Consider the following 24,282-nt stretch of genomic DNA (forward strand, 5'->3'; position numbering starts at 1 on the left):
CTGAGGAGGAGTGTCCCCAAAGTCCAGATATTTTGTCTTCCCTTGTCTAGTGTGGCACTGCGTCTTTCTGGACCTTCTCCTATTCCTTTGACTATTTTTTTCTGTTCCCTCTATTGATTACAGCCTCTGCTCTTCACTCTTTCTGCACTATCCTCACTCATTCCTCCATTCATTTATTCATTCATTCAGGATTCACAAAGGATGGAATATCTGCCTGGTACCAATCCAGGCATAGGGATACCACAGCAAAAAGAACAAACAAGGCTGCTTTCACGGAGCTTACACCCTGAGAGGTGGAAACAGAACATAAGTATGTACATAAATTTAAAATAAGATAATTTTGGATAGTGAGAGAAGATGGGAAGAACAAGAAAAAGAGTAATGAGATAAGAGAGTAGCTTCAGATGGGGGAAATAGGTAGGAAACCAGTTTAGAGAGTGTGTCCAGGAAGTGCTACTCTAAGAAGAAGTCATTTAAGGCAAGAGTGGAATGATAAGAAACCAGCCACAGGATGAAGAGCAGCCTGGGCAGAGGGGACAGCTCGTGCAAAGGCTCTGTTAAGGGGAAAGAGCTTCTTGTGTTTGAGGCACATATTTAAAAAGTCAAAAGTAACTGGAACACTGTGGACAAGACAGGGAATGGCAGACGTGAGTGTGAAGAGATAGGCAGGGCTCAGATCAGGCCTTGCTAGACCATGGTGAGGAGTCTAGGTTTTATTTATTATTTTATTATTCAATGAGATGCTATTGAAGGGCTTCAAGCAAGAAAGGTACATGGTCTCACAGAATACAAAGAGTGCTCTGGCTACTGTTGGTAGACTAGAAACTACAGTTTCACTCTCAACTGTAAGGGGAAGATAATCATCAAATTGGGAAAGGTAGAAAAATAAAAATAAACAAACAACAACAACAAAATCCCAGCGGAAAAGGATTGAAGCTGAAATGGCAGAAAGGAGGAAGGGATAACTTAATTTAAATGAGTTAAGAACTCTCAGAACAAGGCCAGAGGTGCTTTAGGGATTTTAAGGTACTTGTGAAAGTGACTGAGAGCTACTGCCAAATATCAAAGGAAATGTCAGAAGACTGAAGAAACCAAATGCTCCTGTTTTCAATAGAGGAGAGACAGGGGAGTAAAATTCTCAAAGTGACTATTTAAAATGGAATTGGTAAATATTTTTAAAAGAACATTGTGATTATTAGGAATCAGCACAAATAGACCTAAGAAAAAATTATGTAAAATTAAGCCAGTTCCTGCTGCCGTAGTGGTGATGGCTGTAGTGTAATGGTTGATGGAATTATCAGACTGAAAATATTTCAGTCACTCTATGTATTTGGGTGAGACTTTCAATAAAATCATAGAATCTCAAAGATGACTGGAACCTTATCAACAATCCGTTCCAGATTTCTAACCTATAGAAGATTTTTTTTTCCTACAACATCCCAGTAATTCTTTGGATAACAACTGCTTGAACATAACAAAAGGTAATTCATTCCACTTTGGAATGGTTTGAAATTTATTGCTGAAAATCTGTTTCTATGTAAATGTAAACCTCTCTTATCTGGATCATTATAAGTCTAATTCCTCTCACATATACCCTTCGTTTTAAATTTTCAGAATGTGTTATGTTACAAATATGGAAAATAGGGAGATATGTTTGGGTATTTATTTGTGATTGAGCAATAATACCAAAGAAGTCTAATTAGTCAAACTAGAATAAGGTCTCTAAACTCGTGCCAAAGAACTCTTTTTTTTTTTTTCCTATCCATTTAAAAAAATCTATATATGAAAAAAAAAAATCTATGTTTAAAAAAAATCTGTGTTTGGATCAAGTGATTATCAAGCCTAAAGATGAAACAAAGCTAAAGAAGAGAGATGTCGGATGATTAAATCTGGATTCAATACAATTATTAATAGCATGCGATAATTGGTTGAAACTAATACATTTTTAAAAATTAATTAACTTATTTATTTATTTTTGGCTGCGTTGGGTCTTCGTTGCCGTGCACAGGCTTTCTCTAGCTGCGGTGAGCGGGGGCTACTTTTCGTTGCGGTGTGCGGGCTTCTCATTGCGGTGGCTTCTCTTGTTGCGGAGCACGGGCTCTAGGCACTCAGGCTCAGTAGTTGTGGCGCACGGGCTTAGTTGCTCTGCAGCATGTGGAATCTTCCCGGACCAGGGCTAGAACCCGTGTCTCCTGCATTGGCAGATGGATTCTTAACCACTGCACCACCTGGGAAGCCCAAAACTAATAAATTTTAACAGCAATAAGCACAGAGGTGTTTTTTTTCCCCCCCAAGATTCCCTGTATAAGTACGAGATAACTCTGCAACAAATTGAGTGAAAAATACTTAAGGATTTTAACTGACCATAGCTCATTATGAGTGAGTTATGGCTGTAAATGTAACTGAACAGACGTACCCTCTAAAGCAACTGTGGCCATAATTCTCCTGGATTTATGCTGGCAGACCCCACAGAAAACATCAGTTCTTCTTCTGGATGTATCATGCCGACAAACTAAAAATCCTCCTGGACAGTGACCAGGGTAGTTAAGGGTTGGAAACTACCAGAAAATACACTGGAAGAAACTTACAAAGCTTAGCCCCAAACAAAAAAGTCTGGGGTGGGATGTGGGGAAGCATAGCTCTCTCTTAAGGAAAACATTTTGCCGACCACTTAATGGAGTTCGGGGAGGAAGGAAGAGTGTACAGAATTCAACTGAATATAAAGAAGAACTTCCTTAAACATTAGGAGGGACTGACTTGTGAAGTAGTGAGCTCTCATCCCTGACAAAGGCCAAGCCTGTTCATCAGGAATGTCCTTGGGGGATTCAAGAATTGGAAAGGAAGTTGAATTAAGTCGACTTTAACTTCTCATCCAGGTCTAACACACTGTGATTCATGGGTGGCCTTCAAAGCAACATAGAGTATGGCCTGGTGGCTCCCTGCCCGGGAAGAAGGACATTCTGTTGCTCTGTGATATGTTAGGAGGGAGAATTTCCTGCATATGGTTCACTTACAGTCAGCTGTTACTCTGCCGTTCTGTTTTGGAATATCAGTGTCAAGCTTCCCCTTTTGGAAAGGGAGCAGTAGGGAATGAGAAGGGGGGAGAGGTTCTTGTATTAATCGTTCACTCGGTTCCAGGCATTCCTAATCTATTATGTCAACTTGAGTTTATAACTAAATTTAAACGTTCAGGTTTCCCTTCCAGGGATAGGTAGGAGCGGTGAAACAGCTGCTAGGACTAGGGTGAGGCTAATAGTTGGAAGAAGCCAAACCACAGTCTATCTGCTTTTAAACTTAACAACAACAACAACAACAAAGTGATTAGAGCGAGAGGGAGTTGCTCCACCCCCCAACACCGCTGCTGCACAGACGTTTGGATCACCTCCTAAGCCAGTGAGGAGGTGAACACGGGAACAGGTGCGCCTCCCTCTAACCCCGCTTCTAAGCAGGGATTATTATGCTGCGTTCAGGGTGCCCGGTACCAATTAATCAAGGCTAGACAAAAGGATATACCAGGAGGGGATGGGGTCGGGGGAGAGAAGCCAGGAGCCATGTAGCATGTACATTGCAGATGACATCATTGAAAGAGATTTGGCCCTCCTCTTCCCGGAGCTGGAAGCTCGCATGTCTGTGCAGGAGCCAGAGTGGGGTTGCTTGGCGGGGGGGGGGGGGGGGGGGGGGCGGTGTGAATTGGTGAGAGGAGGCGTGCCGGTGCTGGGGAGAGGTGTGGAGATGCGAAAGGGAGACCTGGAGACAGCCGGCGAGCAGAGAAATCGCGGGGGCTGAGGTCTTTGCGCCGCTCCGAGCTCCGCCCCTGCGCTCGGCAGCCGCGCTCGGCCCTGAGAGGGGCACGCCTGTTTGGGGGTGGGGAGTATTGCACTGGGGTGGGGGGGCGGGTAAGTGGTGGCGGTGGCGGTGGCGAGCCGCCTGCGCATGTCAAGGCTGACGGTGCACACACGGTCGGGGCGCCTGGAGAAGGGCCGCTGGTCACCCGCCACCCAGGGTCCGGTCCCCTGCACGATCTGCAGGCGAGCTCGGGGACGGGGCCCACCCACCCCACCTCTCGATCGCAGGCCACACATAAGCTTCCGCCTCCTTCCTGGCCCCCTCCGGACCTCCCCGGGGAGGCTCGGCGGGTGTGGACCGGACTGAGGTGGAACGAGTTCTGTAGCTCAGACGGCAGCCCCGGTGGTTTCGGGTGTGAGGGCAGGCCCAGCTGGAGAAGCCGATCAGGGCGGACGAAGCAGGCGCTCCCGGGTCTGGGTGGATCCTGGTCGGAGCGTAACTCTTGGTAGGGAGGTGAGAGGTGGATCAACATGGACCCCTCCGGCAGCGCAGCCGCCTAGAGCCTGCCTGAGCTTTCCTCGGAGCTGAGCTTTCCCTGAGGCGCAAACAGGGGAAGCAGCTGAGCGACTGGAATTGGAAGTTCCGGGTGGGCGGGGAAGGCTCTGTCCGTGGTGCTGATCCGGATCCCAGCAACGGGCTCCGGGGAGAGCGCGCCAAGCTGCCGATCCACTCCCTCGAATTGGGGCAGTCCGCTAGGGTGGCTTGGAGCTGAAACCCCCGCCCGGCTCAAGAAGCCCGCAGAGCCTCCCCAGTCAACGGCACTTGGCCCTTACTTCAGTCAGAAAGTCGCCCCCTTGGAGCAGTTCGTCCCAGAGGGTTTCCTCGAAAGTACTGAGAGGGAGGAGTTGTTGACCCAGGGAATCTCTCTGTTTAGCCCCGGAAGCCACCCGCTGAAAAAGATGCCTGACTTCAACAGATTGTTTCCCCTGGCTTCCCTCCTGCTCATTTTGTGGGGTAAGTACCAGCACCCTGCCATGCGAGGTACAGATGACAGTAATAATGCTAACAGTAATAACACTTATTGATGTCGTTGGTGACAACAAGGAGCCCTGGTTGACTTCCCTCTGTGCACGTCTCCCAGACACGGGATCCAGAGGGGTTCCATGAGAGCTGGAATTCTGAGATTGGAAAAAGGCCTCCCCACTCCCGTGCTGCTTTATTCCTGAACCTCCCTTGGTGGTTTTACCACCCTTCCTCCCGTTTCCTGTTAATTCCAAAGTATTTTTTCCCTTTCCCGTAGCTGAAAGAGCATGCAGTCACATTCATTATTAAAAAATCTCGGTTACAGTTACATTTCATTTCTCAATGAGGTCTTTGAATTAATTTTTATATATTAAAAAAATCTGGATGCGTGCATTTTGAGAGTGAAACTAGTTGTTGATCCATCTGTTTAATTTCAATAAGTAAAACAGGCTTCAGCCATTTGCAGCTATATATTAGATAAATAGGCACCTGGGAATTGCATCTTTCTTCTTTTTCATGAACATGTGGAATTAAGGTGCTTTGGTGTTTGGGGGGCTGAGTTTTTTTGCCTTTAAAGATAAATAGGTTCTTGTTTGTCTGCTGTGAGGGAGTGAGGTGACCTTCTCCCTCCAAATAAGGGAGTCCTATACTTGCAACAGTAAGGCTGAGCAGAGTGGTGTTAGAGATGGGCTTGGAGTGGCGTGTCTGCATGTGTGTAGTGGGAGTTAATGAGTCTACATGATAATGTCTGAATGTGTGATTGAGAGAATGCTTTACTGTGTTGACGTATGCCTCAGGGTCTGAATGTGTATGCTAGTGTATGTCAGAGCATGTTAGTATGGGCATCTGCATGGATTGATGAGGATGTAGTAGTGTGTGTGTGTGTGTGTGTGTGTGTGTGTGGTTGTTGTGTAGTTATGGGCATTTCAGTCTTGGCAACTTAGATCCTCAGGTCAAATATAGGTGCTCTCCAGTTGATAATTGCTTTACATGATCTTAGCGACATTCCTCCAGGTTAAAAATCAATAACCAGTATAATTAGATGTGAGCATGCCCACCTGCCTTACTGAAACTAGGTATAGGATTATGCTCTATGGTTGGCATGGAACTCATTCTGCTGGTGCAGTGGCAGATATGCTGATGGGAACAGCCTCTTTACCTTAGTATCACTTTATTAAGCCTCCAGGACTAACTCTGGCTGCCAGCATTATCTGGATTTTGCATGTGACCAGAAGCAGTGCCAAGCTTCCTGTTGAGACAGGCTGGGAAGGACAAAGAGGGAGAGTAATGCCAGTCCCAAGGGCAGACTCACCGCCACCCATCCCCAGTAGAGTAGACCAGACCTGAAGATGAAGCAGACATAATAGGTTGCCAATGATCTCACCTGCCTTGAAGACTTAAGGCTGTGATGTCCTCAGGGGAGGCTAAGACTAGGGGGCTTAGGAGAGGTTAGTTGGGCTGTATAAGAAAGAGCATGAGTAAAGCAATGAGAGATGAAGTTGTAGAGAAGGTTGGGGTGAGATTCCACAGAGCCTTTCTTCCCAAACCCTAATTTAAGTTTTTAGCATATTTGCCTGAATTCTAGTGGAGGGGGAGAGCACTCTATAGGCCAAGGACCTTTTGACTAAGACTTACAAAGCCTGGATTGGAGTCTTAGCTCTGCCACTAGCTTGCTATGTAATAACCTTAGAGTATTTTGTTCCTCATATACGTATATTTGGAAATACATAAGTTTGGAAATTGGGGCAGATGATATCTAACGTCCCTTTTAGCTGCACAGTTGAATGGTGGGGAAATATTTACAGAACATTGCTAAAATAGGCAGTGCCCATCCTCCTCCCCACCCCTCAATTCCCCCACAATAAACTTTTGGAAGAAGTGTGCATATTACACCTATCCTTGCCCATCCTCAGCTTCTGTATGTTGGTTCACCAAATTGAGAAGCTGCAGAAGGGAAAGAGAGATAGATAGTTCAGGAAACCTTGCCAGTAAATGTAAGAGAGAGGGCCTTGCTTCACAAATGCAATATCTTTTTATTTGCATGTAATCCCAGCATTGGAAAGCACTTAACTTAGATGTGTTCACCCTTCCCAATATGAATGGAATTTTTTCCATTCTTTTATTTTCTGCGTGAATTGAACAAAATTCCCTTATTTCCTTCAATAAAGTATATCATAATAATAATAATAATAATAATAATAATAATAGAACCTACACTTGCCTTGTGCTTTACAGTTTACAAAGCAATTTTCAATCTATTACTTCTTTTGGTCCCCATAGCAATCCTATGGTGGTAGTCAGGGAAAGCAGTATTATTTCCAATTTAGAGATGAGAAAATGAGTGCAGGGGAGGGGAAAGGCCTTGCTAGAGAACTCTTATCTCTTGATTTCAGTCTTCCAGGGCTTGTTCTAGCTCCTCTTATGGACATACGTGCTGCTATACAGGATTGCCAGGTGGGCGTCTGTCCTCTCATCCCTCTTTGGAGCCACTCTTCCACTCCTCTCCCATGCCATTGCCTTTCCTAGGGCCTTAGTCGTTCTTTACCTCCTAGTGTCTTCTCTGTTTTTCCTCTCCAGGTCTACTCTCCCAGGTGTCGGTTGTGTCGGGGAATGTTTTCCTCTCTTCCCCTAGTAACCCATTTTACATCCCATTCTTTCAAGGCTCTGCTAAGGGACTGGCTAATCTGATAGACCAAGTCATTTCAGAGTGTTAATATCTACAAATAACATCATTTATTACCCCCTTTTGGAAAGTATTTACATTCTAATCAAAGCCTTTATTTTCTTAGCATTGTAGAGCAAAGTCAAGAGGAGCAATATAGCAATAACCAAAGAAAGATTTGGTGTTATTAGAGGAGTTGGTTACATACACATTACTATCCACCTGATAATAGATTGATGCTATTCCTTAGTTAAATATAATCATAATTAATATATTCTTCCTTCTCTGGTTTCCTCATTATTACTATAGACATTGAAGAGGAGACCATGGGTCAAATGATTTGGCCAAGATTATTCCAGGAGTTTATTATTTACAGTCAGCAATGTGGGTTGAATGTCTACCATATGTACAATCTTTTCTTGGATATCTAGAGGATTTCTTGAAAAGAGAGGCGATAGTGTACTGGAGACTTACAGGGTGGAGAAATATACTTTACCTTTTGGTGGAAGGAGCAGCAAGTCATATTGCAAAGGGAAGGCAAACAAGGATGAGAGGATTCTGTGGCCATTTTGCAATGTTCTATCCAGGACCTCATGAATTAAATTGACCTCATGAGCTGAGTTCTTTCTTCGGACTTCAAACTGGACTTTGGCAAGGAGAAGGCGATCAGTGGGGCTTGCTGTCTGATGATACCTTGGATTACTCAGGGGCAACTCAGAACAAAGAGAGGCTGCCGTGCCCTACTCACCATCCTGACTGCATGTATTCTGCCTTCCCTCCTTTAACTATAAATGAACTAACCGTGTTTATATTTAAGACCAACTCATCTACTTGTTAGCTAGAGGCTATCACCTCTCACCTATTCAAGGATGTTAGTCAGGCAAACTATACACTTTCAAGCCCCAGCAGCTCTACTGTTATCTTCATCCAAGCAAAACCATTGAACCACCTCTCAGTCTGATCACTGTACCAGCCTCTTAACTGTTCTCTTTGCTTCCACCCTTATCTTTCCTCACCTCTTCAGTTTATTCTCAACATAGCAGTCAGATCATGTAATTTTGTATAAATCATGTCATTCTTCCACTCAGAAGCCTCCAATGCTCCCATGTCACTCAAAGCAAAAGCCAAAGTTCTAATTGTGGTCTGCAAGAGCAGCCATGATCTGGCTCTGGCTTATTTCTCCTGCCTCATCTCCTTCTACTCTCACTTTGTGCCCTGTACTTTATTGTGCTTTTTGCTTTTGCCAACACACTCCCACCCTAGGGCTCTCGAGTTGCTATCTCCTCTGCACACCTTCACACAGATATTCATACAGCTTGCTCCCTCCTTTCTTTCCTTCAACATCTGCGCGATGTCACCTTCTCAGTGAGTCTCTGATGATTCTATGCACACTCTAACTCCTCTGTTCTGTTTTATTTTTTCTTATAATTGCACTTATTGCAGTTTAATGTTGCTTATTTTCTCTCTCCTTCCACTGGAATGTGGGCTCCATGAGAGCAGGGATGGTTTCTGTTTTGTCCCCTGTTGTGTTCTCAGTGCCTAGAGCAGTGCCTGGCACACAATAAGCACTTGATATATGTTGAATGAGTGAACAAATAAATGAAGGAAAATAACATTAATGAATGTACAAAGCACATTCAAAGAAATCATCCCATAGAATATGCATGACAAACCTATTAGATAGATATTATTTTCAGCATTTTGTTGATGAATAAACTGAGTCTCAGAGAGGTTAAATAGTCTATCAAACTGGGAATTCTCTGGCGGTCCAGGGGTTAGGACTCTGTGCTTTCACTGTAGGGACCTGGGTTCTATCTCTGTTTGGGGAACTAAGATCCTGCAAGCTGCGCAGCGCGGCCAAAAAAAAAAAAAAGTCTATCAAACCCAAGCCTTCATTTGCCCAATACCGTCTTTCTTCTGCCTCTATAAGTGTAACTGTACATTCCTTGGTACATTTTCCTATTCTTCTCCGAAGTCATCATCATTGAACTAACTCATCTTTACCACGTCTCATTAAATATGAATGTGCCCTGAGGCTCCCTGCTACATGGGGTTCTCAATGCACACTCTACACCTCTATTCACTCCCAAACTTTTGCACAAACCATGTTTTGTTTTTTTTTTAAACCAGGCCTATACTCAAGCTTTCAAACTCTTCATATTCTGAAAATGTTTCTGATCAGTTCTCTCTAGATATGGACCCTCCCCCGATTAAAGTGATGACCCATATGCAGAAGCAGGAGAGCCTCTTGCAGGCTGCCTGATAAAACCACCCCCCGCTTGTTGAGAGTTTTAAAGCCAATAAAATTTATTTTACCTTGATATGTTAAATTTTATCATAGTGCCTCTAGTTTTTAAACTCTATGTCTAAAAATTAAATTTGTTGCTTTCTGAGTCAAATATTTCATTTTTTTGACTCATAATTAGTCGGTCAGTCTCATTTTAAGTTCTAAATAAAGCTTTTCTCCGCTTTTAGAAAGAACTGTCTGCCAGTAGAGGAACAGACTGACCATTCACTGTGGAGTATTTTTTAAATTACAATGTGTATTATTTCATTTTTTAGGGGTTCTGTTTTTATTATTAATGAGAAGGTAGCCTCAGAAGGGGTTAGAAGTTCTGATACAAGAATCGTTGGTGATTCGTCTCACTTTTGAATCTTCTGTATAAGATGCAAACTCTCTTACCAAATAGTTTTTTGCATTTGTTAACAGCTTCAACACCAGAAAGAAAAAAAATTTTTTAAATTGAGTTAGCTTTACTTTCTTGTGACTTTTGGAGTTAGACAGAATCTATTTTCTCTTCCACAGGCCACCCTTCAAATATTTGAAGACAGGTGTGTCGGTGTTCAAGCTAAGCACCCCCGGTCCCCCCTTTGTTCTTACCAGACTTTGCCCCCAGACCCTTCTCCATCTCGCTTTCCTCTGCACATGCGCTCGTTGACAACTTCCTTTTGTACAATGTGACACCCTGAACTGATCATAGTGGTCCAGATTTGCTCTGAACCACACAGGGGGACTGCCCCGCCTTTGTCCTGCAGTGTACATCTGATAACGCAGCCCACGTTTGCACTTGCTTTCTTGGCAGCCACGTCCCACTTTTGATTCATTCTGAATTTTCAGTCTGATGTACTTACCCTCTGTAATGGGCCATGAGCTTCTAGAGGGCAGGAACTATAAGTCCAGGCCTGCGTGTGGCCTCCAAGGTGCCCCCCAATCTGACCCCCCCCTCATTTTTTGTTTTTTTGTTTTTTACTTTTTTTAATTTTGTTTTTATTTTATTTTACTTTTTTATTTTTTATTATTCTCTCTTTTTCCCCTTCTCATTTTTAACTGTGTGTCTCCCTCTCCTCCTTGGGTGAAGATCATCGCCCCAGCCCCGTGGTCAGCTCACCGTTCTCCTCCTTGCTGCTCCATCCTCCACCGTGCATCAGAATTACCTACATTTTCCATAAAACACAGATATGATTACGTCTCTCTAAGGCTTTAAAACATGTGACCCCTCCTATTGTGAAGGGCATACAGAGGTCTTCACAACATGGGTCCGATCTACCTTTCTGGCCCTAAGTCTCACCATCCTTCTCTTCCTCTCTTCCCAGCCCAGCCAGGAATAACTGCCTCTCCTCTAGTGTGTCACTCACCATGGTCTGGTTTAACGACAGGAGTATGTGTTCCCTGCTAGACTATAAATGTCTTTAGGGCGTGAAGCGTGTTTTATTCATCTTTGTATCTCAGCGTCAGGCCTGGCATAGAGTAGATCTCTGTGGGTGCTGGTGGAACGAAGGGGTGCATGGGTGGTTGATGGATGGATGCATGGGTGCCCTGTTTCCCACCTTGACTCTAAGACCTTGAGGGCAGAGCTGAGGTCCGAGCTGTACCACATCCCTGCTGCTTTCGGGGAGGCTTTCAGTCAATGCTGCCTCATCCCTGCCCGTTGTGAGAGGGTGTACCTGGGGAGACACGTACATGTGCACGCTATTTTCCAGTTTGTCTCATGATTCTGCCTTCTCTGTCTCTCCTCCCTCCCTCCTTGGTCTCCACTGCCTCTCCCCTAACACCTCCTGTCCCTTCCCTGGCGTCCGGGCTCTCCCCAGCTGGCGTCTGCTTCCCTGTGTGTGTGGAAGTGCCCTCGGAGACGGAGGCCGTTCAGGGCAATCCCATGAAGCTGCGCTGCATCTCCTGCATGAAGAGGGAGGACGTGGAGGCCACCACGGTGGTGGAATGGTTCTACAGGCCCGAGGGCGGTAAAGATTTCCTTGTATGTCTGACTGCTGACTCTGCCCTTTGTTTTGCTGGCCTCTGCCATTGTGTGCCTGGCTCCCGACAAGTCTGGGGAATGACATCTGACAAACACCGGCTCTTTCTCTCCAAAGCACTGACAGTTCCTCTGCAGATAACTGACAGCCTTAGTTTAGCCCAGCCTCTGGGAAAGGGAGGGCTCCAGGCCAGCTCTGGGCACTCCTGGTTACAAGCAGGGTAAGGAGGAGAAAGGCATAAATAGTATTTAGAGCCTGCTGTGTGCCAGTCACCCCACTAGGCACTGTGCAGGTGTTTTCATCGAATCTCTGCACCATCCTACTGGATGGATTAAATTCATAGAAACATTGAAATAACTCCAAGGGTCATTAAATGAGATAGCATAAGTTAACTCATTTAAGTCTCACAATCTCAGTGAAATAAGAATGTCAGGCACAACCAAAACTGATGTGGAACTGGTACACACACATCAGTGGGTAAAATATTCAAATAGTCCTATAGTGGTTACTTGTGCCAAATCTCCCAAGTGGCTTCATCACCATCCTTCCCACTAGGAACCTCCAGACCTCCCATGATGTAGGAACTAAGGGATCAGCCATGGCCAATGTCAGTTCTGATTGGTTGGTGCCAGTGCCAAAATGGTTGTTATATACTTTGAACAACAGCTTGGGGATGACCATTATTCACACTGTCGCTGTCTTTGGAGCCAGGCTGCCTGGGATTGATTCTTGACTCCACAACTTATTTTAACTCTGTGTCCTTGGACAAATTGCTTAACGTCTCTCTCTGTGCCTCAGTTTCCTCATCTCTGAAATGGGGATATAAGCCATAGCTACCTCACAAAGCTGTTACCAGGACTCATGTGCTATAATTTTTAATGCGTTGAGAATAGTTCCGGAATACAAGAAGTACTGTATAAGTGTTTGATAGAGAATACACACACACACACACACACACACACACACACACACACAAATGGGGCAACTAAGGATCAAAGAAATTAAGTTAGTAAGACAGCTTAGATTTGAACCAGGTCGTCTGACAGCGGATACAAAGCCCTTTTTACTGCACTGCCTCATCTTCCTGGGGGCAAGTTTTTCCCCACAAAGACCTAATGGAGACACAACATTAGGATGAAATTGAGTTTTGCCTGCTCTTCTGTCTAGCTCTCCTAAAGCTGGACTCATTTCTCACTCGAGGCTGGATGTGCCATTCTGATGTGGCTTTGCTGCACTCAGGTGCCAGGCCTGGGACAGTAGGCTTCCTAGTGCCTGGCTCAGGGCTGACCACAACTGAGGCTAGTGCGTAGGTTACAGGAGCCTGGACGTCTTGACCAGATGCAAAGGTCCCCACGAGCCTCAGGTCTGGTCATATGCCAGCCACCTGCTCTGCTTCCAGGCCTGCCCAAAGTGAGGAGAAGGTGGCTCAGATGGAGGAAAAGAAACTTAAAAAATTGTGCTGGAAATACAGAACAACACTAATAGAAATTTTTGTGACAATGAAAATGTTCCATATTCGTGCTGCACAATTCAGTAGCCACCAGCCACAGGTGGCACTGAACACTTGAAATGTGGCTAGTGCAACTGAGAAACTGAATTTTACATTTTATTTCATTCCTAGTAAGTTAAATTTTAATGTAAGTAGCCACACGTGGCAAGCAGAAACTAGATGGACTGCACAGCTGTAGAAGGAAGCAAAAAAAAAGCTATGTCAGAAGGTGGAAGTGTTTGAGAAGAGAAATGTAGAGACCAGATTTCAGATCTCATTTCGCCCAGAGTGGAAGAGCTGACGTGTGCACATTGCCTGGCAGCTCTCTGCTCACGTGGGCCACTTAAGCAGCCTGGGTCCCCTTCCTGTGGCCTGGCCCTGACTGCTCACATCCCCTCCAAGGGCACCAGCTCCAAGAGACACTTTTGGAGGCCAGAGCTCTCAGACGTCTTCATGACAAATGAAGCTGCCTCTCTGCTTAATCTCTCCCCGGCTGCCCCCATGACACACCTTTCTCTCTTGTTCTCTCTGCCTCTTTCCAATCCTTCCTTTCTCAATTTCCCTCTCCTGATCTCCTGTACACTTCACTCACCTTCCTCTGTCCTCTTTCTTTCCAGCCCTTTTTTCCTGCCCACCCCTTCCTGCCGTGTCCACGTGCCCTGACACCTGTGTGCCTTTGCCCGTCCTTCCCTGTCTTTGCTCTCTTCCCTGCCCTCCTCTGAGCCGCCCATCCCACTTCCACATTTGGGAGCTCCTGGTAACATTGTCTCCGTCCCCGCGTCCGAGCACCATTCTGGTCCTTTTCTCTGCCCTGTCCCCACCTCTACCCTGTCTTCTCTCCTACTCCCTCTGCTTCTCTACCTGCAGATCTATGAGTATCGGAACGGCCACCAGGAGGTGGAGAGCCCCTTCCAGGGACGCCTGCAGTGGAACGGGAGCAAAGACTTGCAGGACGTGTCCATCACTGTGCTCAATGTCACCCTGAACGACTCCGGCCTCTACACCTGCAACGTGTCCCGGGAGTTTGAGTTTGAGACACATCGCCCCTTCGTGAAGACCACCCGGCTGATCCCCCTCCGTGTCACCGAGGAGGGTAAGGCTAGGGCACAGGCTCCCTTGGGTGCGCTGCTCTCGGGGGAGGGAGGAGAGCGGGTTTCCACACAAATGAGCCCCTTGCAGAATCCAAAACCCCATGTATCTGGAGTGGTGATATCTAAAAATGTCACCACTGGCTTGTCTTCCTGGGGTGGCCAGCTTTCTGCAAGCTGCCCGAGAGCTTGCCTCTCTGTGTCTTTCCTCAAAGCAGAAAGGCTTGGAGATGATAGTGCAGTAATCTTGACCCGGTCCCTGGACTCTCACCCTTAGAGAAAGAGGACAGCCTCCCTGAAGCCTAAAACTGCCAAGACAGTTACACCTACTCTGGCCTGCGCTGAATCTCCGACTCAATGGGCTCAGAGAAATCTCCTGAGGTTCTCTAGAGGTCATCTACCCTCTTGTCTGTGACTCATACAAACCTCTAAACCAGCGGTGCTCAAACTTCAGCCAGCCTCAGATTCCCCTGCAGGACTTCTTAAACCCGGGCTTTCTGATTCCGTAGGTGGAGCCTGAGAATTTGCATGACTAACAAATTGTCAGGAGATGCTGATGCTGCCGGGGACGCACTTGGAGAACAACTGCTGTAAACCAAAGTCTGACAGTCTTTGTCTTCTGTCTCCCTCCACTGTAATCATACAAGCAACCCCCTCCCCATCCGTGGCGTCTCTCATTACATAACCTCACTTTCAGCTACGAGAAGGGGAAACGTGGTTTGCTCTCCAGTCTTTAAATTTTCCCCATTTCCTACAGCTGGTTCCTTGTTAGGCTGGGAAGTTCTTTCATCAACCTAACTCAAAAGTTTCTGTTGCGATCGAACCCAGAATCTTGCGGGTGAACTTAGAACTGTTCTTGTGCTGCTTTCAATGGACTCATTGTTCAGAGCACTGTGGCTCCTCGCCCCTTGCAAATGTCCCTTCATGCGGCAGAAGAGCGATATATGCATCTCCCTTTGTGTTTTCTCACCCAGGCTAAATGAGGACTCCAGTTTACGTAGCCCTTCCTAGACAATCTATTTCCAGCACGTTCTCAGCATCTGCATCTGCCTCAAGATGCAGGTCAGTGAACAGGCAAAAGGTGTGGGGCAGGAAAGAAAGGAGAGGTCAGATTAAAGCCAGGCTCTTCCTAGAAAAGGATGCCAGGAATCCCGACTTCCAGGTCACAAGTGTATTTATTTTTTTATCGTGTTATGGTGATAAAATTCATGAAGCAAACGAGAGTGCACAGCAGAGTGGGCGATGTCATGATGTAGACAAGACGAAAACGGAAGGTAGGTCCATCCAGATGGTGCACAGGGACTCTCAGGCCACTTGGCTCAGACCTGATGAGCCTCTTCCCCTCTTTGAGCCCGTCTCCTCTTGTGTGAATCGAAGGGGTTGGACTGGGAGCTCTCTAAGCTATATTTCTGTTCAGAAGTTCCATTATCCTCTTCTGTTTACACACCTGTGCCCCCGGGGGAAGGGAGCCTGGCGCCCTCTGCTGTTCACCCTCGGGACTGTCGGCTGGTGACAGCCAGGCCCTAGGAAGCTGCCTCTGTCTCCACCTTGTGCTCTCAAAGGCTTTTGCCTCCAGAGACCTTCGCGCAGCCAGTGGAAAGGGTGGCAAAGTGGAGCCAGTCCGCCTGCCTGCCGGGCACCAGAGCCAGACTTGGGTAAGAATAGAGGGGAAACAAGTTTGTCATCAGAGCCACAGAGCCCCTCGGGACGTTAGGGCTGGAAGGAAGCTTGGCTCTCTTTCAGTCCAGGGGTCTGAACAAAGAGCTGGCATCGGAATCACCCAGGGGGCTTTCCTTCAGTGCAGACGGCTCCATACCACTGCTGTGGTGTGAGTGCAGCAGGTTGGGGTGCGGTCTGGCGAACGTCAGTTGAAATGACTCCGCAGGTGGTGGGAGGGTGCAGCTCTGATGCCTCATGTTGTGGCTGGGAGACAGAACTCTGGAAGAGGAGGGCTTGCCCAGACATGAAGCACATTAGTGCCAGAAGCAGGACTGCGGTCCAGATCTTTGCCTCTATTAGCTGTGTTTCCACTGCCTCTATTCCCTCCACCACCGCCCACTCCCTGCCACTTTTTCTTTTTCTCTCTTCCCCACCCCCTGTGACGCCTTTGGCAGCCCCCTGCATCCCCACCCCCAGATATTCACTGCTCTCATACTGCTGCACGCTCCACCGTGATACGTTCCCCGTGTCTGCTCCATCCCTGTGGTCCCAGAGAATCTCCCTGCTTCTCTTTGCTCAAGCTGGACTGATCCTGGCATAGGCTCTCACCTCCTGGCTCTAAGACAGAAATCTGAGTTCTCTTCACCTAGAGGTAAATAAAGCTACTGAAGACAGCTTCCTGCGGTACTACTGCTGGCTACTGCATTTAAAAAGAAATAGGGGGCTTGAAGTTGAGCACACCGCAAACCAGCCCGTTGTCAGACCGTGAAAAGACATTTGATGTGTCCGGCATTCTCCTGTGCCTCAAGCTGCATCTGTGACCTCCAGCTCCAGTTAGGAAACCTGGGTGATCCTGGAGCCCTTGGACTGCTTCTCTGAGGTGAAGGTCATGGCTGTGCCTATATTGCGCTTTTAATGAGCAAGGCCTTGGGGATGACTTATGCCCTATGAATAACCATGAATCTAATTTGCTGCTGAGAGCTCGCAAAGGGAGATGTGGCTGCAGCCTTCCTTGCCACTAGGAAGGAATATATGTCAGGACATTTGCCATGTATTATGTTTCATTTATTTATTTATTTTAAATGAAAATAATTTTTTTTTTTTTTTGGCCGCACAGCACAGCTTGTGGGATCTTAGTTCCCCAACCTGGGATTGAACCTGGGCCACGGCTGTGGAAGTGCCGAGTCCTAACCACTGGACCGCCAGGGAATTCCTTATCATGTTTTATTTGTCATTTTTGTTGGTTAGGAAACAAGGAAGATCAATATTTATTTATATTCATTCATTCCACAAATACTTATTGAATACTTCAAGTATTCTAGGATTAGGCAACAGGCTGTTAATTCAGAAATAAATGTTCTTAGTAAGCACACAGTCAGTAGAGAAGAGAGATAAATACATCACAGTACAATCTGGGAAGTGTTATAATAGATGGATGGAAAAGTGCCTGGAGAAGAACGTGAATAATAACTGCACGAGAAGTTGAGGAAGGTTTCACAGAGGAGGTGACTTCAGTGGAGTCTAGAAAAATGGTTGGGAGATTGAAAAGCAGGAGGCGATGTTGGGACAGAGGTAGCACTGGGGTGTGAGATACAATCTAGGAAGAGGGAAGAGAAAGAAGAAACGTCCACAGATTCCAAAAGACCACAGCGTGTATGAGTAGAGAGGTTTTGCTGGCCAACCGAATGGAAATGAGGTGAGGAAGGCTGCACAGCGAGTGGCCTCCTGTGCCCTGTTAAGAGAGTCAGGTCTCTATGCTGAGGGCGGTGTGGAATACTGGAAGGTTTTCAGCAGGGATAAGGCAGGATCAGATCTGTGTTCGGAAGTAGAACTCTGAGGACAGCCTGGTTAGTATGTGGAGTTCTCCAACCCTCATTTCTGTTTGGGTTTGGGATGACCTGGAGGGAAGATGAGCTGGGAACGTCCTTGCTTCTCATCCAGACTTGCAGAAAACATGCTCAGGTCACTGGGCGGGCTGACGGCACTGTCCACATGGCCCTGTCCGTGTTTTCCGACGCCCTCTTCCTGGAGATACCACACTCCACCACCCTAAGCTCAGGGGACTGAGAGTCGGCTGAACTAAGACATGTGCCTCACATCTGTGCAGACTTTTACATCTCACAAGGTATCTTTAAATACATTAGGTAATGTATGGTATGAATTATTATCCTCACTTTACAAATTAAGAAACTGAGTCTCAAATCAGGGAAATTGACTGTTCACACACCAGGAAGTAGGAAAACTGGGACCCAGCTGTATGTATCTCACACAGCTCCAGGACTCCTTCCAGTGCTCTGTGACTTCTTCCTCCACCCATCATTCTCCCTCATCCCTCCCTCCAGAGCATCTGAAGAAAGTCAGTGAGAAAGCTGACAGACAGGAGAATTAGGGGATATTAAATCTCATTGATACCCTCTTGCGTTCCTTTAGACCGAGTGCTTATTTAAGACATACCTAAAAATAGGCCTCATATATCTCAGACCTCAGTGACAGCTCTGGGTTTGTTGGACATGCATACTGTGAGCCTCACTCTCCCCCTTGCAGCTGGAGAGGACTTCACCTCTGTGGTCTCAGAAATCATGATGTACATCCTCCTGGTCTTCCTCACTCTGTGGCTGCTCATCGAGATGATATATTGCTACAGGAAGGTCTCAAAGGCCGAAGAGGCAGCCCAAGAAAATGCGTAAGTCCAAAGATGCCAAAATAATGATAGCTCGCACCTTCCGAGCGCTTGCTCTCATAGTTGAGGTGGTGAGCAATTTACACAGTCCTCCACTTTCCTCACAACAACCTTTGAGGTAGGCAGCATGAATATACCCATTTTACAGATGCGAAAGCTGAGCCTGGGAAAGTTTGCCCAAGACCATTATAAGAGGCAAAGCAAGATTTGACTTCGTGCCTGCTAACTCATGCCCTGCACTCTTAACCAGTATGTAAAGCCCATCAGCTGCCACCACAATCCCATGACATTAGCATTATTATGACCATTTTATAGATGCTGAAGCAGTTCATAGAGCTTAAGTGGCTTGCTGGGGCCACACAGATAATGCGAAGAGAGGCTGGGATTTGAACTGAAGCCTGTCTCTTGTCCTTCCTGTTCCGGTCACATTCAGCTGTTTGCTGTAAACCACAGAGCTCATCAGGCCACCTGGGCTCTGCCATCTATTAGCTAAGGAGCTCCAAACATGTTCTTCCCCCTGGAGCTTGGCCGTGATTGAAAACCCAGAGAGGGGCTCTTCTGCTCCAACGTCCAGACTGTACCTTGGCCATTTTCGCCAAGGCCCTAGTCACTCGAGCACAGGTAACAGATGATGGGGTCTGAGAGTCTAAGGGGCCGTGTTGGCTTGTTATGTGGGGAGAGGAAAGATAGAAAATAACCCTCACAGATTTACACAGTGGAGGTGATAAGCTAAAAACCCTAGGCTGTTATCACCTAGAAATGCTTGATAAAGTATCATTTTTCATGATATCTATGATCTCAGGAAAGTAAAAAATTATAACTGACCAGATAGAAGGAAAGAAGGGATATGCTGGGGAGGTTGTCATTCCTGGTGACCTGGGTGATCAGGTTTCAGTGCTTGAGCACAGGAAGTGCCCACACTTGGACAGGAAGTGCCCACACTTGGACAGGAAGTGCCCACACTTGGACAGGAAGTGCCCACAGCTGGCCTTGCACAAGAAACAGAGTTGGAACTGAGGTCACCAGGAGAACCAGGATCCTCAGAGGGCTACAGCTCGTGCAAAAGATAGATCAGTAAATAATCATCAGTCCACCAGCCCAGAGAAAAGCCAAGGAAACATATCTACTTGGCCTGACTCCAAGTAGAAACATAAAAGATTCTTGAGAACTGGTAACCACAAGCCTGCTCTTACAATGTTTGGGATTTAAATTTATGCTACCCACATGATCCAGGAACCTCTAAGCTGAGAAAGTCAATAAAAAAAAAAATAGTCCCCAGACAGTGATAACCATGTAGACGCAAATGAAAAACTATTCTGAAGGGACCCGCTTTTAGCTGGGGCTTAACAGTGCTCCCCAGATAAAGCACTGCTGAATCTGATTCCACAGTCTCATCCAAAACTAAAAGACACAGCAGGAAATAATCCAGCGTGAGCAAGAGAAGTAACAAATGGCAGGATTAAACCCCAGGAGCTTCAGACACAAGAAGGACCTGGTGGAATATAGAAAATAAATTTGCTTAAAAGAGTTACAACAAGAGGAGGAACCAAAACATAAGAATACAATAAGTTATTAAGAAAAAAGAACAGGCAGATTTGAACAGGAATAAAGAAAAACCTGGAAATGAAAAATACAGTCAATAAAATTCAAAACTCAATGGATTGGTTCACCAGAGATTAGATACTGGTAACCAGAAGATAAACATAAGGAAGTTTCACAGAATGAAGCACAGAGATATTAAAAAAAATGGAATATCACAAAGAAATAGGAAGACGAAAATTGAGAAGATCGATTAGAATAGAAGAGAGAAAATGGAGGAGAGACAATATTCAGAGATACAGTGGCTAAGGAAAGGTATGACTCTTCAGATTCAGGTAGCACAATATGTCCTGAGCAAGATAAATACATATAAATCTAAACCTAAACACCAACCATCTTTAAACTGATTAATGGCAGCAACTAATATAACCTACAGCAAATATCATCTATGTTGTAACTTTAGAAGAACTGCCTATAATATTAGAAACATGTTAAGGATACCTGCTTCTATTCTATACTGGAGATCCTAGGTGGTGCACTAAGTAAATACAAAAAAAGAAAAAGAAAAAAAGAGTAAGAATTGTAAAGAAAGAAACTAAATTATCATTCACAGCCAATATGATTACCTATATAGAAAATCCAAGGGAATCTATGACAAACTATTAGAACTAGTAAGAACATTTCATAAGATTGTTGATACAAATCAAAATATTTATATTTATAAATATGAAAGCACCTATATTCCAGCCACAAAAATTTAGAGGAACATCTCAATATTTAAAACATTTTAAAAAATTCAATTACAATAGCAACAAATACTCTCCAGTACCTGGGAATAAATCTGATAAAAACGTGTAAGATATTTAAGGAGAAAATTACAAAATTTTACTGAAAGATTTGAGTTAAATAAATGAAGACTAAAACCTCACTGTTACAAACATGGCAATTCTCTTCCAAATTAATCTGCAAATTCAGTAAAATTCCCATCAAAATACCCATTGGATTGTTCAAGGAACTTGATAAGCTGATCTTAAAAGTCATACAGAAGCCCAAAGGCTAAAACTAGTCTAAGCCAGAGGATGGCCAGATAGTAAATATTTTAGGCTTTTCAGGCTACAGAGGGTCTCTGTCCCCTATTGTTCTTTAGTTTTGTTTGTGTGCAACCCTTTAAACAAGTAACAGCCTTTATTAGCTCATGGGCCATAGTTTGCCTATCTCAAAGAACAATAAGTTTGGGGGAGGTGGCTGGTAGGACTTTTCCTATCAGATATAAAGATTTCTTATACAACTATTAGAGTAAAGAGTTTATGATACTGGACTTCCCTGGTGGCGCAGTGGTTAAGAATCCGCCTGCCAATGCAGGGGACATGGGTTCGAGCCCTGGTCCAGGAAGATCCCACATGCCGCAGAGCAACTAAGCCTGTGCGCCACAACTACTGAGCCTGTGTTCTAGAACCCAAGAACCACAACTACTGAAGCCCACGTGCCACAACTACTGAAGCCCGCGCGCCTAGAGCCCATGCTCCGCCAACAAGAGAAGCCACCACAATGAGAAGCCCACGCACCGCAACGAAGAGTAGCCCCCGCTCGCCGCAACTAGAGAAAGCCCATGCGCAGCGACGAAGACCCGACGCAGCCAAAAATAAAATAAATAAATTTTGAAAGAAAAAAAAAAGATATTTTCAAGACGTGGAATCATCAAAGAAAAAGACAAATGTCTCAGAAGAAAAACTGGTAAACAAATGAAGTCATATTGCAGAAGTACAAACCCAAATTGCTTATAAACTTATGAAAAGATGCTCAACTTCACCAGTAATCAGGGAAAGGAAAATTAAAAGATCTATAAAATGTAATTTCCCGTCCATCAGTTTGGCTGATTTAATCTAACAGTACTAAGTCCTGAGAACAATGTGGATAAATGAGAAGACTCATACATTGCTGGTGGAAGGAAAAAACAAAAGTATTTATTTTTCTAGTCTGCTGAAAGGGCCATTCTCATTTTCTCTTGGGTAACATGGTGAGAAGGAAATGCAGAGGTGTTCTAGAGACATCCTTGTTCCTGTGGCCCTTGCTTCTTCCCTTTTCCTGTGTTCGCACCTCTGGGTACAAATGCACTGATTTTCTTCCCCTGTCTCTCCTTCAACAGGTCTGACTACCTGGCTATCCCATCGGAGAACAAAGAGAACTCTGCGGTACCAGTGGAGGAATAGAAGGGGGCAACCGGAGGTGATGTACAGGGAAGGGAGGGGCAGGTAGATAAGGAGGCAGGTTGTACAAGTGACCTTGACACCCACAAACCAAAATGACTTTAGATTTGGTCCTTTAGATTTCTACCCTACCCAGAGTCCCCACCCTCAGGGTACTTCTTTAAGTTGATGCCCAAGTAGTCATAAAGCTCTGTACGAGGTTCAAGTCCTTCAGAAGGTGAATTGCTTTGGCCTGAGTGTTGGGGCAACTTGAACTCCTTACCCACAGTGACAAAAAATAATTCCCCGTTCTCCCTCCTATGTAAGGATCGTGGATTAGGTCAGAGAGCCTTTGGCTGGGCTGGACTGGGCTGGCAATTCTCAGTGAGCTGTTTTATCGCTGGTAGGTGGCCTGAACACTGAAGCGCTGGCTATCCCATGTTCAGTGATGTCAACAGCGTCAGGAGGGTGCCCCAGGGGCCACATCACTTCCCTTCACGCGTCCATCCTTCAGTTCATTCATCATACATCCACTCACCTCTGAACTGTCACCTCTGACCTGTCACCTCTGACTTGCTAACTCCATCAGACCTCCACACACCACAAGACTTTGCCAGAACCAAGGAGCCAACATTTCTACACGACTCAACCTCAGCCTGCCCTTGCTTTCAAGCAAGCAGCTCCCATGCCAACTGGACCCCTCCCCTGTGCTCCACCCGACTTTGAACACGTGCTGGAGTCGGCAAATCCATGGGCCCCTTTCTTGCTGGAGCCGGCTCATTCTCCATTGCCGCAAGTGAATGGAGGTCTTAACGGAAGGAAGCTGGAGTGATTCGTTTGGGTTAAAGCAAAAGAGTGTCATGAAGTGGGATTCCTTGAAGTCAGTTTTTCTAAGTTCCTGGCCCACTTGGCTGGAGCATCAGAGCAAAGCATGCCTTTCTAGGCCCTCCAGTGATAGAAAGTTCACTAAGCATGGACTAAAAGATTCTCTGGATTATGGTGCTCCAGGGCTAGATCCCAAGAGGTCTCAAAGGCCTGGGTTAGTGTCAGTCCTTCAAGAAGCCGAGGGCAGGGGACTTGGGAAGTCATACAACATGTTCATGATGCTCCCGGGGCAACGTGTGTGTGCCTTGCCAGGGGAGCACACCACCGGAGATGGCTGGGTGCCATTGTTTTCCTGTGGGCACTGGGACTGAAATTCCCAAGTTCTTCCTCTCAAAATTTCTGTGGGTCAGTATTATTACTCATACAGGAGGCAACGGAGACTCAGACAGGACTCCACTGATAAGAGACTTCAAAGGATAAACTGGAGCAGATAGAAGCCTAAGGCGCTGTCCAGTTTACACTTCCCGAGATGGGATAATTTTGTTCTTGAAAAGACTTCGAAATTGAGTTTGGCCATGGCACAGAACTGAGTGGATTGCCTGGCTGAGGTTAGCGCTGATTCAGGTAATTAGAAATTGGCCAAAAAGGCAGAGAGAAGGATGGGAGGTAGATTTGAAGAATTTCTTTAGTGAAAAGATTTGTGAATCTGAGACGTCTTCCAGAAGAGGAACGTATCTGGGAATGGCATTTAACTAAGAAACATGTTTTTAGTCTGAGATAGATGATGGTAAACGAGTGACGTGATAGAGGAGGGACAGGCTAGGTGGCTTCCAAATATTTCACCTGTGAATTCATAATGTCCAGTTTGTTGTTTTTTTTTTTTTTCTCCCTAGATGTTAGGAGAGCGGATGAACACTGGAAACATTTTAGTCAGTATCTCATGTTTCACTTTGAGGCACTGGTGTAAGTGTGGTGTCCTTCCGCACCTTGTGATGAGAGGGGGAAGGATGCTTTACGGGATGTGAGAAGATGAACGGGATTGGGATTCGATGAGCAAGACGTCCCTCAGATCCAGGGGAATCTATGGGGAAAGA

General features: G+C 45.7%; 1 protein-coding gene across 1 annotated transcript; it reads left to right on the forward strand.

Annotated features, from left to right (window-relative positions):
* Positions 1–4,745: 4,745 nt before the first annotated feature.
* SCN3B (sodium voltage-gated channel beta subunit 3) lies at positions 4,746–22,387 on the forward strand. Its single transcript, XM_061202544.1, has 5 exons — positions 4,746–4,800; positions 11,561–11,724; positions 14,079–14,304; positions 18,503–18,641; positions 22,324–22,387. The coding sequence occupies exons 1-5, from the start codon at positions 4,746–4,748 to the stop codon at positions 22,385–22,387; spliced, it is 648 nt and encodes a 215-aa protein (XP_061058527.1).
* Positions 22,388–24,282: the final 1,895 nt, after the last annotated feature.

This window comes from Eubalaena glacialis, chromosome 10 (genome assembly GCF_028564815.1).
Source record: "Eubalaena glacialis isolate mEubGla1 chromosome 10, mEubGla1.1.hap2.+ XY, whole genome shotgun sequence".
NCBI lineage: Eukaryota > Metazoa > Chordata > Mammalia > Artiodactyla > Balaenidae > Eubalaena > Eubalaena glacialis.